Source organism: Palaemon carinicauda, chromosome 3, assembly GCF_036898095.1.
Source record: "Palaemon carinicauda isolate YSFRI2023 chromosome 3, ASM3689809v2, whole genome shotgun sequence".
In the NCBI taxonomy this organism is placed as follows: Eukaryota; Metazoa; Arthropoda; class Malacostraca; order Decapoda; family Palaemonidae; genus Palaemon; species Palaemon carinicauda.
In genome coordinates this window covers 125,488,735-125,503,779 of record NC_090727.1, presented here as the reverse complement: position 1 = coordinate 125,503,779, position 15,045 = coordinate 125,488,735, and the positions used below count along the sequence as shown (strand labels likewise).

The 15,045-nt window shown below is 46.9% G+C and overlaps 1 protein-coding gene across 1 annotated transcript in view; it reads right to left on the bottom strand.

Annotated features, from left to right (window-relative positions):
* Rrp42 (exosome complex component Rrp42) overlaps positions 1-15,045 on the bottom strand; it is a 109,292-nt gene that overhangs the window by 5,574 nt on the left and 88,673 nt on the right. Inside the window, exon 5 of the mRNA XM_068370555.1 lies at positions 10,625-10,783. Within this exon, the coding sequence (XP_068226656.1) occupies positions 10,625-10,783 (159 nt within the window). The remainder of the gene's footprint in view (positions 1-10,624; positions 10,784-15,045) is intronic.

Sequence of the window (15,045 nt, the reverse complement as noted above, 5' to 3'; positions counted from 1 at the left end):
AGGACTCCTGACGTAAACGAGGCGGAGAGCTCGTTGGATCCATCGCGGATGGCCTTATCCATGCAGGACATAATGAGTAAGGAAACATCTCTATCGGCTGATGAGATTTTCCTACTCAGGGCTCCCAAACACCAGTCAAGGAAGTTAAAAACTTCAAAAGCCCTAAAGATGCCCTTAAGTAGATGGTCCAGGTCTGAGGATGACCAACTAATCTTCGAGCGTCTCATGGCTAGGCGGCGGGGAGAGTCTACAAGACTTGAGAAGTCGCCCTGGGCAGAGGCAGGAACTCCCAAGCCGAGAACTTCTCCCGTGGCATACCAGACGCTCGATCTAGACGAGAGTTTAGTTGGGGGGAAGGCAAAGGAAGTCTTCCCTAAACTCCTCTTGGTTTCTAACCAATCGCCTAACAGCCATAAAGCTCTCTTGGATGAGCGAGAGAGAACGAGTTTTGTAAAGGCTGGCATGGCAGCAGGAACGCCTAAAACAAACTCAGACGGCGGCGAACGAGGAGCCACAGAGACAAAGTGTTCAGGGAACAACTCTTTAAAAATGAGCATGACTTTCTTAAAGTCCATAGATGGCGGAACTGCTCTAGGCTCATCAATATCTGAAGGATGATCCTCAGGCTGAGGGTCAGCAACGTCCTCATCCGAAAGTTCCTCATCTGATAACTGATGAGAAACAAGCAAAGGGGTAGGCAATGCTTGACACGCAGCGTCCGCCCGCACTGGTGCATAAGTGGCGGAGCAGGACGCAGCGTCCTGAAACTGCTGAACAGTCTGGGAACTGTCAACAACAACAACAGGTGCGTGAGGACGCACAGCGTCCACCCGAGACTGCTTAGACCGCCTGGGTTGTGCAGTCAAAACAACTCTAGGTTGCGGAGGTTGACGCACCGCGTCAAAACAAGTCAACTCTGATGGTTGGCGAACGTCCTGAACGTCACCAGGCGCATCAGTGAGTTGCTTAACGTCCACATGCGGTTGAAAGTCCACACGAGACCGCATCGGGTGTGGTACAACCCCAACTGGTTGACGTGAGCTGGCAACACCAACGTCAACAGGACGCACAACAGAACGCTTGGGTGGCTGACGGCCAGGATCTCCATGAGATAAACGGCTAGGTTCAACGGAAACCTTCTCTGCGTTGTAATCTTCCATAAGGGACGCAAGCTTAGACTGCATGTCCTGCAGTATAACCCATTTAGGGTCTACGGTAACGGGTGCGGTAACAGCCGTGGTTAGCGTCTGAGACGGCACAACTTTGCCTTGCTTAGGCGGTGAGCAGTCATCCGATGACAGCAACGGGTCCGAACTGTCCCAATAACTACATCCGGGATGTTGGACCTGTCCTGAAGGGACCGACTTGCGTTTCAAAGGCCTAGAAACCTTGCTCCATGGTTTCTTGCGTGAAACGCCTTCGGAAGACGAGGTAAAAATGGGCTCTCTCGTCTTATGGTAGGGGCGATCTTGACGAGATACGCCTGATACCATAGAGGGAACGTCTGTTCGCTGATCAAGGCCTCTCGAACCCATAAGTCGTACGACATTGCTTCTCCCCTGGGCTTGGGAGCTTGCAAGAGGTCCCGGACTAGGTGAACGACAGGCACGAACAGACGAACCCTCGGTCGCAACACTGTTCACAACACTTTGCGCACTAATCACTTTCCCACTTTCCGCCGTGGCACTTAAGTTCCTTCACGTCAGCCATGAGTTGATTACGGTCACTTGCTAACGCTTCAACTCTCTCCCCCAAGGCATGGATAGCACGTAACATGTCTTGCATCGACGGTTCCTGAGTGCTAGAAGGGGGGTTAGGAACAACCACTACAGGGGAAGGATTAGGTTCAGGGGCATGTGGAGAGGAAAAATCTACGGACCTAGATGAACTTCTCCTTACCCTATCTCTCTCTAGTCTGCGTGTATACTTATCATATTCGATAAAATCGAATTCCGAAAGGCCCACGCATTCCTCACACCGATCTCCCAATTGACAGGTTTTACCCCGACAATTGGAACAAACAGTATGAGGGTCGAGAGAAGCCTTTGGAAGACGCCTATTACAGTCCCTAGCATTACACTTTCGAAATCTAGGTACTTGAGAAGGGTCAGCCATTTTGAATTAGTCAAAGAAAATTCCAAAAACAATCCAAGTCATCAACAAATAATCCGATTCAATAAAGAGTTCAAGAGTTTATGTTGAGGAAAAACACCTGTACTGCGAAAGCTCAAACCAAAATAAAGTACTTCACCAAATATGATGGGAAAACTCCAGGTTCTACAGCGAGTATAAGTACGTCTTGTCGCCAACGTCGACAGAGAAGAATTGAAGGTTTTGTTTACATTCAAGAGTGGTATCTGGCCGACAGTTGGCGCTGGTGGGCACACCCGCAACCTGCATAGCGATCGCTCGCGAGTTTTTTGAGTATGTTGTCTGTCGAGCCGCAGAGTTGCAGCTATTATATATTCACCGGCTAAGTTTAATATTTAAAACTTTCATATATATATAAACTATAAAAACTTAAAAAAATAACTACAGGAAGAGAAATAAGACAGAACTGTGTGCTTAAGTGTACCTTCAAGCAAGAGAACTCTACCCCCAGAAAGTGGGAGGCCATGGCACTATGCAAGTGGTTTGGTTTGGAGTATTCTCCTCGACGAGCTGCTTACCATAGCTTAAGTTTCTTCTACCCTTATCAAGAGGAAAGCAGAGAGTGAACAATTACAGTGCAGAAGTTAACCCCTTGAGAGAAGAAGAATTGCTTAGTAATCTAAGCATTGTCAGGTGTATGAGGACAGAAAAGAATGTAGTAACAATAGGTCAGACTATTCAGTGTATGTGTCGTCGTCGTCGGCGCCCACTCGTGTCCGAGTATTGGGTTCTGTCGTTAGCCATCAGCCTCCTATCTATGGGGTGGGTGCTTATGCCTGATGTGGCTGTTAAGTCCTAGTCTGTGGTGGAAGAGTCGCGGACAGTGTTCACAAGGGAGGGTAGGTGGTGGGCGGGGCTGTTCTAATCGCTCTCTCCTTCTTCTCCTCCTAGCCTCCTCATTTAGTCTCCTCCTCTCCTCGAAGTCCACGGTGCCATGGTGTACTGTACTCCTCCAGGTTTTCCTGTCCCTGGCTGTTTCTTCCCATGAGGAAGGATCGATGTCAGTTAGAGCCAGGGTGCGCTTTAGTTGATCTTTATAGCGCATTTTCGGGGCTCCTCGTGGTCTGGTGCCCTGGGTCAGTTCTCCGTAGAATATTTTCTTTGGGAGCCTAGATGGCTCCATCCTATGCACGTGTCCTATCCAGCGGAGGCGGTGGTGGATGATGGTGGCCTCCACGCTGGACAGCGAGGCACGTTCTAAGACTTCAATGTTGGTGGTGTGGCTCTCCCAGGGGATTTTCAAGATCTGCCTCTGTTTCATTTGTTGGAAGCGTTCTAGGTTTTTAAGATCGTTACTATATAGCGTCCATGTTTCACATGCATACAGGAGCGTGGAGAGGACTACTGCCCTGAACACCATTATTTTGGTGGTCATTGTCAGTGCGTGGTTGTTAAATACGCGGCGGTTGAGTCGGCCAAAGGCGGAGTGGGCTGCCCTGATCCTGTTCTCCACGTCCTTTTTGCTTGTGGGAGCTGATGTTAGGATGCTCCCTAGGTAGGAGAACTGGTCCACCTGTTCTAACGGTTGGTCATTCACTGTGGTATTGAAGTTGGGGAGCATCAGTCCTGGTGGATGTTGGACGAGGGTCTTGGTTTTGTCTGAGTTGACTTGCATCCCAAAGCGTTCATAGGCAGAGTTGTATGCATCAGCTAACGACTGCAGGTCCTCTGCCGTCTGACCTGGGGTGGCATTGTCGTCAGCATACTGCAGTTCTCGCACTGCACACAAGGTGGTCTTGGTTCTGGCGCGGAGTCTAGCGAGGTTGAAAGCGCCTCCATCCATGCGGAAACGTAGGTCGACTGAGGGTGTGTCTGGGGGAATCTCGTTGAGCATTGCTGCGGTGTATAGCGAGAAACACGTCGGGGCCAGAACACAGCCCTGCTTCAGGCCGCCGTTGATGGGGAATGGGTCTGAAAGAGAGTTCTGGTGGCAGACTCTCCCAACCATTCCGTCATGGAGGGCACGCACCAGCTTGACAAAATCGGGTGGGCAGCCATATCTTTTGAGGACAGCCCACATGGCAGGTCGAGGTACTTTGTCGAAGGCCTTTTTCAAATCCCAGAAGATGAACATTATGGGCTGTTGTTGTTCGAGGCTCTTCTCTTGTAGTTGTCGCGCACAGAAGATCATGTCTATGGTCCCGCGGGAAGGTCGAAAGCCGCACTGGGACTCTGGCAAGACGTCTTCTGCGAGAATAAGGAGGCGGTCAAGGAGAATCCGAGCGAAAATCTTACTCGCGATGCTTAGTAGTGAGATTCCCCGGTAGTTGTTACAGTTCTCCCTGTCTCCCTTCTTGAAGATGGTAGTGATGTTTGCATCGCGGAAGTCACTGGGGGGGGTCTTGGTCTCCCATATTTTCAGTATAAGGAGCATCAAACGGTTCCTCAAGCCGGGGCCACCGTGAGTGAGGAGCTCCAACGGGATGTTGTCTGGCCCTGGGGCTTTGCCGGGCTTCATGCGCTGCAGGGCCTTGTTGAAGTCATGGATGGAGGGTGGTAATGCCATCCAGTGACGGACGGGATGCTGCGGGGTCATTCGCAGGAGATCGTCTGGGGTGTCTGCTTGGTCATTGAGGAGGTTCTCAAAGTGAGACCTCCACCTGGCCAGGATGCCCTCGCTGTCGGTGATGGTCGTGGCCCCATCCGCGTCCTTCAGGCTGCCCACTGATGACCGTGTGGGACCGAATATTTCTTTTGTTGCTGCATAGAAGCTGCGCAGTTCACGTTGGTCAGCGAAACTCTGTATTTCTGCAGCTTTTCTTTGCCACCAGGTGTTCTGGGCTTCACGGATACCTCTTTGGCAACCAGCTTCAGCCACCTTGTGAGCACATTTGTTAGCTGCTGTTGGTTGGTTTTCCAAAGTCAGGCGTGCTTGTCGTTTGGTTTCAATGAGAAGAGAGATGGTAGCATCATTCTCATCAAACCAATCCTGCCGTTTCTTGGTGGTGAAGCCTAGTGTTTCCTCCGCGGCACGGGCCATGGCGTTTCTGAGGGTGGTCCAGTGGTGCTCGACAGTGGCCTGACCCACAGGTTCTGCGAGGTATTGTTCGCAGGCCTCCTTGTAGTTCTGTGCCACCTGTGGGTTGCGGAGCTTACTACAATCAAAGCGTTGGTGTGGTACGCTGTCAGGTGCCCTTGTGGGTGGTCGTAGGGTCGTCACGGAGAGTCGGGAGATGAGGAGTCTGTGGTCCGTCCAGCAGTCGTCCGCTCCGGGCATGGATCGGGTGATGCGGACGTCTCCTCGGTCTCTGGCTCTGGTCAGGACGTAGTCCAGGGTGTGCCAGTGTTTAGACCGTGGGTGTCTCCATGTGGTCTTTTGTCGCTTTGGTAACTGGAAGATGGTGTTGGTTACCACAAGTTGGTGTTCTGCACACAGACCCAGTAGGAGTTGGCCATTGGCGTTGCAATTTCCAATGCCATGGCGGCCGATGATTCCCTCCCACAGGCGATGGTCTTTGCCTACTCGGGCATTAAAGTCGCCAAGCACAACGAGCTTGTCATTGGCGGGCACTGCCTGGATGGTGCGGTCGAGCTGGGTGTAGAAGGCAGCTTTGTTATCATCGGTTGAGGTCATAGTCGGGGCGTAGACAGAGATCAGGGTGAGATGTCTGTCCCGCGTGATGGGGATGCGGACAGTCATCAGGCGCTCACTGATGGCCTTGGGAGCGAGGTTGTGCTGCTGCACTAGCTGGGAACGGATGGCGAAGCCGACACCGTGGATGCGAGGCTCCTCTAGGGCCTTGCCTTTCCATAAGATGGTGTAGCCTGTTCCAGCTTCCCTGATGTTGCCCTCTTCGGGTAGTCTGGTCTCGCTAAGAGCCGCCACATCAACATTGAAGCGGGCTAGCTCCTTGCAGACGAGGGCTGTACGTCGTTCCGGGCGGTTGGTGTTCGTCACGTCTTGAAGGGTGCGGATGTTCCACGCACCTAAGGTTAATATTTTTTTCTTGTTATTTCGACCGCATTAGTGGGATGTCCGCCAGCCGCGGTGAGCTGACCAGACGGGTTTGCCGTGTCCGATGTTTACCCCACCTTTTCTAGGGGCCTCCCCATGTGGGGTGGGCTGCGGTGTCCTCAATAGGCCAGCCCAGTCACGAGTCCAGCTGCCGAACTCTGGTGTCACGTCACCGTCACCAGAGAGCGACTGAATCTTAGACTCGCCGCCTGAGTGCAGTCGTGGGCTAAGGGCTTCCAGCTATCCAGGCCTGCCCCCTTCACCCACAGTGCTGTCGCCTCAGGACTTGCTGGTGGTGGTGATGATGATGATGGTGAGAAAGAGATGAAGAAGGGTGGAGGAAACGACAGAATGCCAGTAGCTAGGTATATTGTTTTGGGTGGTCGTGGCTTTGCAACGGCCACGCACACACACTTGGCCCACATCATTTTCACCGCGGCTCAAGACATATGAGACAGGCGGCTTCTCCAATGTTGGTTGCATCGGGCTGCCGGGTTCTTGTTATGTCAAGGCCAGCCTTGTTGCCTGCCCGACAGGCATTGCCCTCTTCCGCCGGTGCTGGGAAGCTCCGCCGTTGGGGTCTTGTTTGGTTTGATTTTGGAGTTTTCCTTCTCCTAGCCTTTGCCTATCTTAAAATAAAGGAGAAGGCCTATAGGGTTCCAGTCTTAGTCTGGTCTCTCAGAACTGGCCTTAGCGGTATGGTTGAGCCTGCCAGGGTGGATAAACTACCCCTCCGCCATTGCCCAGCCCATCATTGGGACACTCAAGCCCCTCTACTGCAGCAAAGTGCTGGACCTTCAGAGGCAACGACAAAAGGAGCAGTAACCAGAGAAAGGGATTCAATGTAGTACTGTCTTGATAGTCAATGGACCCAATAACTCTCTAATGGTAATATCCCAACAGGTGGCTGGTATCCTGGCTAACCTACTACTACCTTGATTAAACATATCTAATCACTAACTTAACAATTTATGAGTATGATTCATTTTCTTGTGACAATAAAATTTTCAAGGCTGATAAATTGTTTTGTAAGTGATATGAAAGACATGAAATTCAGTTTACCTATTGTATAAAACCAAAGTAATATATTTCAATGAATCTTAAAGGAGTTCATTGTTATTCCTCAAAATCAACCAAAAATCCTAAAAGAAAAATCCAAACATTTCCCTCCATGGTGCAGTACAGTAATACCACCTCCCCTAATGCTTCCCTACCCATACATGTAGTAAATGCCTCTGGAGAGGTAGTGGCAACCTCAGGCCCTCTTCTTTAGTCAAGTTATTCTTTTCTAGTAGGAGGTGGTGTTCACACCTTTCGAGTCCCATGAACCCCAAAGGAGAGTTTTTTGTTTACTTAGAGGTTGATAACTTAAAATAGTTTGAGATCCAAGAGGTAAAGGAAGGTACCTCCAAGACATCATAGCTAGTTCCCACTTTAGGTGTTTCAGGAGGGAATGGAGATTTTTTTTTGGTTACTCATATTTCAAAGATATAAGCAGTGTAACCTACAGGTCTCAAAATAATAAATTTAATCATTAAATTTGGTTTATTCCTTCTGGAGTATTTGTTTGGTATTACTGTGATTTTACCAGATAACAAGGTATGTCTCCTAAATATTTCCCCATCCTTTCCCTTGATTATATAGGATTGATTTGTGTGCATGAATTATAGGACCTTTTTCCAAACCTTTCTTGTCTTACAGGTTGACCTGATTTCAATGGATTCATATCTTTTGTAGTTCTATCAAAATATTTCTTAATAGATTCCCTTAGGATTTCCCTCTTGAGAAACTGATTGTCACAGTTCATAACTTCAGGAATTATCTAACATATTTTACATCCTAACATAATCTGGGCTGGACTGAGGATCGATAAAAATTTTCATTTAGATTTTGAGCAACTGCCATTTGACTCGCTCATTCAGTTGGCTTAGTCTCCGTAATGAAAATTCCTCTTTTCACACGTTCAACTCTATTTTAGATTTTTCTTTCAATGCAATGGGCAAATGTCAGTATGATAGTATTTTTGTTTGCAATGGCTCCCAATTGCAGTCAATCCCATTGGGAAACAATGTGGTGGAGAATCAGAATGGGGAGACTTGTTTTGCCAAGAGAGAACACAATCAAAATGTTCCTGGGAAGTTAAAACAGAGTCAGAGAATGAGGAACCCTCGGTGCTCATGAAGGGAAGATCTAGTGGCCCCTACAAGAGATGAAAACGATCATAGGTTCCTTTTGCACAGGTATTGTGTACTGGGAATGCTAGACGGAAGCAGATGCCAAAGTTCTGTGACACAAAGTCACTGAGGAAAAAGCACAAGGTGTCCAATTGCATTAAATCTGACAAGCTTGGTGAGGATCTGAAATGTGTACTGAAACTTATTCCTGGGAAGTGATTGTTCCAGATACGTAACCTCTAAGCTAAAGAATACTCGTTCCCAGACGCACAGTCCCTACTATGCATACGCAGGGGGGGATCAGTCAAAGGTGTTCTCGACACTCAGCTGGATGAGAGAAGAACAATCTTGTAGTGACTGACTACACAGAGACTGCTCAAACGGTGAAGAAACGTTTGGACACCAGAGGTAATCTGGAACAAAACGCATGGAATATTTACTCGTGGAGATTGTATTCATAAAACTCATATGCTTGATGATCATACATGTGGCTGATCATATTTAGTAAGCTTGTGCGTGTGAATGATCATTGGCATAGACAATTGTGGTAGTAAACGATCATACACATGAACGATTGTGTTAGTGAAACTTGTAATCATGGACAATTGTGGACATGGACAAATCATGTTCAGGCCTGTGGATGATTGCGCACATAGATGATAATATTTGTTAAACTCATTATTATTTATTTTTATTATTACTAGCTAAGCTACGAGCTTCAGGGCTCCAACAAGGAAAATAGCCCTGTGAGGAAAGGAAATAATAAATAAATTATATATGAGGAGAAATAATAAAAAATATAAAATATCCTAAGATCAGCAACAACTTTAAAATGGGAAGACGAGAGCTGATGAAAGGAAGGTGGTAACCATCAAGAAGAACTTTCAATACCATGTTGTTGCCATATTTGCCCTGTGGCTTGAAAAGTATGCTCCCCTTCACTTACAACACCTACAGGATGGGGTTTGCTGTTCACACGACCCCTGCCTCCTTTTCTTCATCTACCATCCTTCCTGACATGACCAGGTTGGAGGTAAAGGGTGACACATGGTCTCCCCATCCCTCTTCAAGGAAGTGGATCCTGGAGCCAGAGACCATGACCTGAGTTTCATTGTTGGCTTCTTCAGAGCTGGTTAACTAGGCTGAGATAAAAAAAGCTCTAGGAGCAGTCGATCTGGAAGGACCACAGCCTTTGAGGGTTACTGCTCCATGGATATGGGAGTTCTCGCTCCCCTTTCTCCACTTCAGGATGGCCTCTCGGTCACATTCAGCAAAAAGTATGTTGAGATGTCAGGGACAAGGTGTTCCTAAGGGAGAAAGTTGCTTCTTGTCCCATCTAACTAAAGAAGCTTGATGCCACTCTATCGCTCCTCTTTTAAATCCCAGTTGGCCCACTGGTTGGCTGACTGATGTGCTAGATAGGTAACAGCCTTCAACCCTGACCAAACAAGTTAATGAACTTGTATATAGCTAAAAACACATTATCAATGAAGAGATCTGGATGCTGAAGAGCCACTGTCCTCGACCTACTCAATCATACTCAAGTTTGGTTTGGATTCAACTTAATGCCCTATAATTTGCATCATGCACTAATCTTAGCTAGATCTCTATTAAGGGATTCATCAACCTCAGATCTACATTCAGGAGATGGAATTGATAAAAGAAGAGTAGTCTCATCTGTATATGCAAGGAGAGTACCATCATCTACATATGCAACAAGCTTGTTTTTTAGGCAAAACCACATATCATGAGTATATATGAAAAGTACTCACTATGGTGCCATAAAAAAAAAGAAAAAAAAATAATAAATAAACTGGATATTTTAGGGGTAAAGCTACATATGAGTATCATTTGGAGAATAATACTGATATGCACAGCAACTCTTATGTTCCACATAGATTAAACAGTTATGAAATAGATTTAAATTTGACACATTTACAGTGTTACGTTAACTATGATCAACTTGCTCATAATGTTACACTAAGCAAACAAAAAGTAATAATGGAGAATTAAAGAGTAACTTTATGTAAGATAAACAAGATTTAAATTATGTAGCAGCAAAAACAATATGGTAACCTTTATGTTAAGTATTTGGTAAATTAATAAAATTAATAAAGATCTAATAAGCTACCTATACAAAATAAAATTAAATCTAATGAGCTACACTTATAAAATGAAGCAAGATCTAATAACAAATGTAATCAAAACAATTCACAATTACTTATAAAACTACATAATCACCCTCAATAACTAAATATTGCAAATTATTTTCATGACACAACAGAAATTAAGAAATAAAAAGATAAGGTCAAAATAAAAGTAACCACTCATAGCAATAACAAACCTTGATAGAAGATGACAATGTTCTTGGAGTAAATGTACCACTGCCTAACTGCTGAGTAGCAGTTATCTGCCCTTTAGGTGTTACACCTACAACAACAGCTACTGGACCACAACATTCTTCCTCTGGGGTCGGATCAATGACAGTCAAATTTTCTGTTATCTATGAAAACAGATCAAAGCAACTGGTTAATTAAGAATGGAGAGTTTACATTTACTTTGCTTTACATGTTTTACAGTACAGTAAGTAAAAAAACAAAAAAAAATGATATTTTAATTATAAAATAAATTTTTGAATATACTTACCCGGTGAATATATAGCTGCAACTCTGTTGCTCGACAGACAAAAAACTGTACAAAAAAACTCGCTAGCGATCGCCATACAGGTTGCGGGTGTGCTCACCAGCGCCAACTGTCGGCCAGATACCAAACTCTATGTAAACAAAGACTCAATTTTCTCCTCATCCCACTGCGTCTCTATTGGGGAGGAAGGGAGGGCCGTTTAATTTATATTCACCGGGTAAGTATATTCAAAAATTTATTTTATAATTAAAATATCATTTTTAAATATTTAACTTAGCCGGTGAATATATAGCTGATTCACACCCAGGGTGGTGGGTAGAGACCAGTTAAATATGTTTACATCTTATGAGCTAAGAGTTTTTATTTCATTTTAGAAGTTATCAAAATAACAAAAACAAAATAAATAGGTACCTGGTAAGGAAGTCGACTTAGACGATTACTCTGCCTTATAAGTACGTCTTCCTTACGGAGCCTCGCGATCCTCTTAGGATGCTGACAGACCCCTAGGAGCTGAAGTATCAAGGGCTGCAACCCATACAATAGGACCTCCTCAAACCCCTAATCTGGGCGCTCTCAAGAAATGACTTTGACCACCCGCCAAATCAACCAGGATGCGAAAGGCTTCTTAGCCTTCCGGACAACCCATAAAAAACAACATTTCAAGAGACAGATTAAAAGGATATGGAATTAGGGAATTGTGGTGGTTGAGCCCTCACCCACTACTGCACTCGCTGCTACGAATGGTCCCAGTGTGTAGCAGTTCTCGTAAAGAGACTGGACATCTTTCAAGTAAAATGACGCGAACACTGACTTGCTTCTCCAATAGGTTGCGTCCATTATACTTTGCAGAGATCTATTTTGCTTAAAGGCCACGGAAGTTGTTACAGCTCTAACTTCGTGCGTCTTCACCTTAAGCAAAGTTCGGTCTTCCTCACTCAGATGTGAATGAGCTTCTCGTATTAACAATCTGATAAAGTCTGACCAAGCATTCTTTGACATAGGCAAGGATGGTTTCTTAACTGAACACCATAAAGCTTCAGATTGGCCTCGTAAAGGTTTAGTACGCTTAAAATAGAACTTAAGAGCTCTAACAGGGCATAAGACTCTTTCTAGTTCATTGCCTACGATCTCCGATAAGCTGGGAATATCGAAAGATTTAGGCCAAGGCCGAGAAGGCAGCTCATTTTTGGCTAGAAAACCAAGTTGCAGCGAACAAGTGGCTTTTTCTGACGAAAATCCGATGTTCTTGCTGAAGGCATGAATCTCACTGACTCTTTTAGCCGAGGCTAAGCATACCAGGAAAAGTGTCTTAAGAGTGAGATCTTTCAGGGAGGCTGATTGTAACGGCTCCAACCTGTCTGACATGAGGAATCTTAGTACCACGTCTAAATTCCATCCAGGGGTAGCCAAACGACGCTCCTTGGTGGTCTCAAAAGACTTAAGGAGGTCTTGCAGATCTTTATGTTGGAAAGATCTAAGCCTCTATGCCGGAACACCGATGCCAACATGCTTCTGTAGCCCTTGATAGTGGGAGCTGAAAGGGATCGTCCTTTTCTCAGGTATAAGAGAAAATCAGCTATTTGAGCTACAGAGGTACTGGTCGAGGATACAGAAACTGACTTGCACCAGTCTCGGAAGACTTCCCACTTCGATTGGTAGACTCTAATGGAAGACGCTCTCCTTGCTCTAGCAATCGCACTGGCTGCCTCCTTCGAAAAGCCTCTAGCTCTCGAGAGTCTTTCGATAGTCTGAAGGCAGTCAGACGAAGAGCGTGGAGGCTTTGGAGTACCTTCTTTACGTGTGGCTGACGTAGAAGGTCTACCCTTAGAGGAAGACTTCTGGGAACGTCTACTAACCATCGAAGTATCCCGGTGAACCATTCTCTCGCGGGCCAGAGGGAAGCAACTAACGTCAACCTTGTCCCTTCGTGAGAGGCGAACTTCTGCAGTACCTTGTTGACAATCTTGAACGGTGGGAATGCGTAGAGATCCAGATGTGACCAATCTAGGAGGAAAGCATCTATATGTATTGCTGCTGGGTCCGGGACTGGAGAGCAATAGATTGGAAGCCTCTTGGTCAGCGAGGTTGCAAAGAGATCTATGGATGGTTTACCCCAAGTGGCCCAAAGTCTCTTGCACACATCCTTGTGGAGGGTCCATTCGGTTGGAATTACTTGCCCTTTCTGACTGAGACAATCTGCTATGACGTTCAAGTCGCCTTGGATGAACCTCGTTACTAGGGAGATGTCTTGACCTTTTGACCAGATGAGCAGGTCCCTTGCGATCTCGTACAACGTCAGTGAGTGGGTACCTCCTTGTTTGGAGATGTACGCCAAGGCCGTGGTGTTGTCCGAGTTTACTTCCACCACTTTGCCTCGAAGGAGATACTCGAAGCTTTTCAAGGCCAGATGAACTGCCAACAGCTCCTTGCAGTTGATATGCATGCTCCTCTGACTCGAGTTCCACAGACCTGAGCATTCCCGACCGTCCAGTGACGCGCCCCAGCCCAAGTCCGATGCGTCCGAGAAGAGAACGTGGTGGGGAGTCTGAACAGCCAGGGGAAGACCCTCTCTTAGGTTGATATTGTCCTTCCACCAAGTCAGACAAGACTTTATCTTTCCGGAAATCGGGATCGAGACCGCTTCTAGCGTCTTGTCCTTTTTCCAGTGAAAAGCCAGATGGTATTGAAGAGGACGGAGGTGTAGTCTTCCTAGTGATACAAACTGTTCCCACCAGACTCATCCACAGCCTGACTGAGCAGCGTTCCTTCTTCAGCATCTTCTGGATGGATAGCAGGGCTTGATCTATTCTGGGGGCTGATCGTCTTGTTGTTCAGCAACGTCCTCATCAGATAGTTCCTCATCCGAAAACTGATGAGGAAACGGCAACGGAGTGGGTAACGTCTGGCTCGCTGAGTCCGGTCGCACTGGTGCATGCGTGACGGAGCCGGACGCAACGTCATGGAATTGCTGCACAGTCTGTGAACTGTCAACAACCATGGGTGCGCGAGGAAGCACAGCGTCCACCCGAGACTGTCTAGACCGTCTGGGTTGTGCAGTCAACACCATACTGGGTTGCTGAGGTTGACGCACCGCGTCAAAACAAGTCACCTCTGATGGTTGTTGAACGTCCTGAACGTCAACAACCACCTCCGAGCGTCGCTTAACGTCAACGTGCGGCTGGCAACCCACACTGGGTCGCATCGGTGGAGGAACCACCTCAACTGGTAGACGCGAGAAGGTTACCTCAGCGTCAACAGGACGCACAACCGACCGGTTGGAAGGTTGTTGGCCAGAAGGTTCAGCAGCAACCTTCTCCGCATTAAAGTCCTCTATCAAGGACGCAAGCTTGGACTGCATGTCTTGCAGCAAAGCCCATTTAGGGTCTACGGGAGCAGGTGCGGCAACAGACGGGGTTAGCGACTGAGGCGGTACCGCTTTCCATCCCTGAAAGCCTTGTTTATGCATGACATAATTGTACAGCAAAACTTCAAAGGCTCGAAAACAGCTGTGAAGTTGACCTGTAAAAAACTTGGAGCGTCTCCTGGCCAGGCGCCAGGGAGAGTCTACGAGATTTGAGAAGTCTATCTGGGCAGAGGCAGGAACTCCCAAGCCGAGAACTTCTCTCGTGTCATATCAGACTCTCGCTCTATAAACCAGTTTAAAAGAAGGGAAAGCAAAGGCTGTATCCCCCAAACTCCTCCTGGTGATAAACCAGTCGCCTAGCAGACGTAAAGCTCTCTAGGAGAGCGAGAGAGCACTAGCTTATAAACAACAGCTTCGAAGTAGCTAGGCCTAGTGTAAGCTCTGACGTTTAGGCGAACGAGGAGCAGCAGTTACAAAAAGATCCGGACAAAGATCCTTAAAAATCAGCATGATTTAATTAAAGTCCATAGAGGGCTAAGCAGCTTTAGGCTCCTCTCCGTCTGACAGAGTCCTCAAGGGAATATCAGTAGGAGGGGGAACAGCAACTTCCTCATCTAAAGGAACCTTGTCCGATAAAAGCTGAGTCTCAAGCAAGGGAGAGACCTACCGTGGTGGCAATGCTTTACAAGCAGAGTCCACACACACTGGTGCATTAGTAGCGGACCAGGACGCAACGTCATGTAACTGCTTGACAGTCT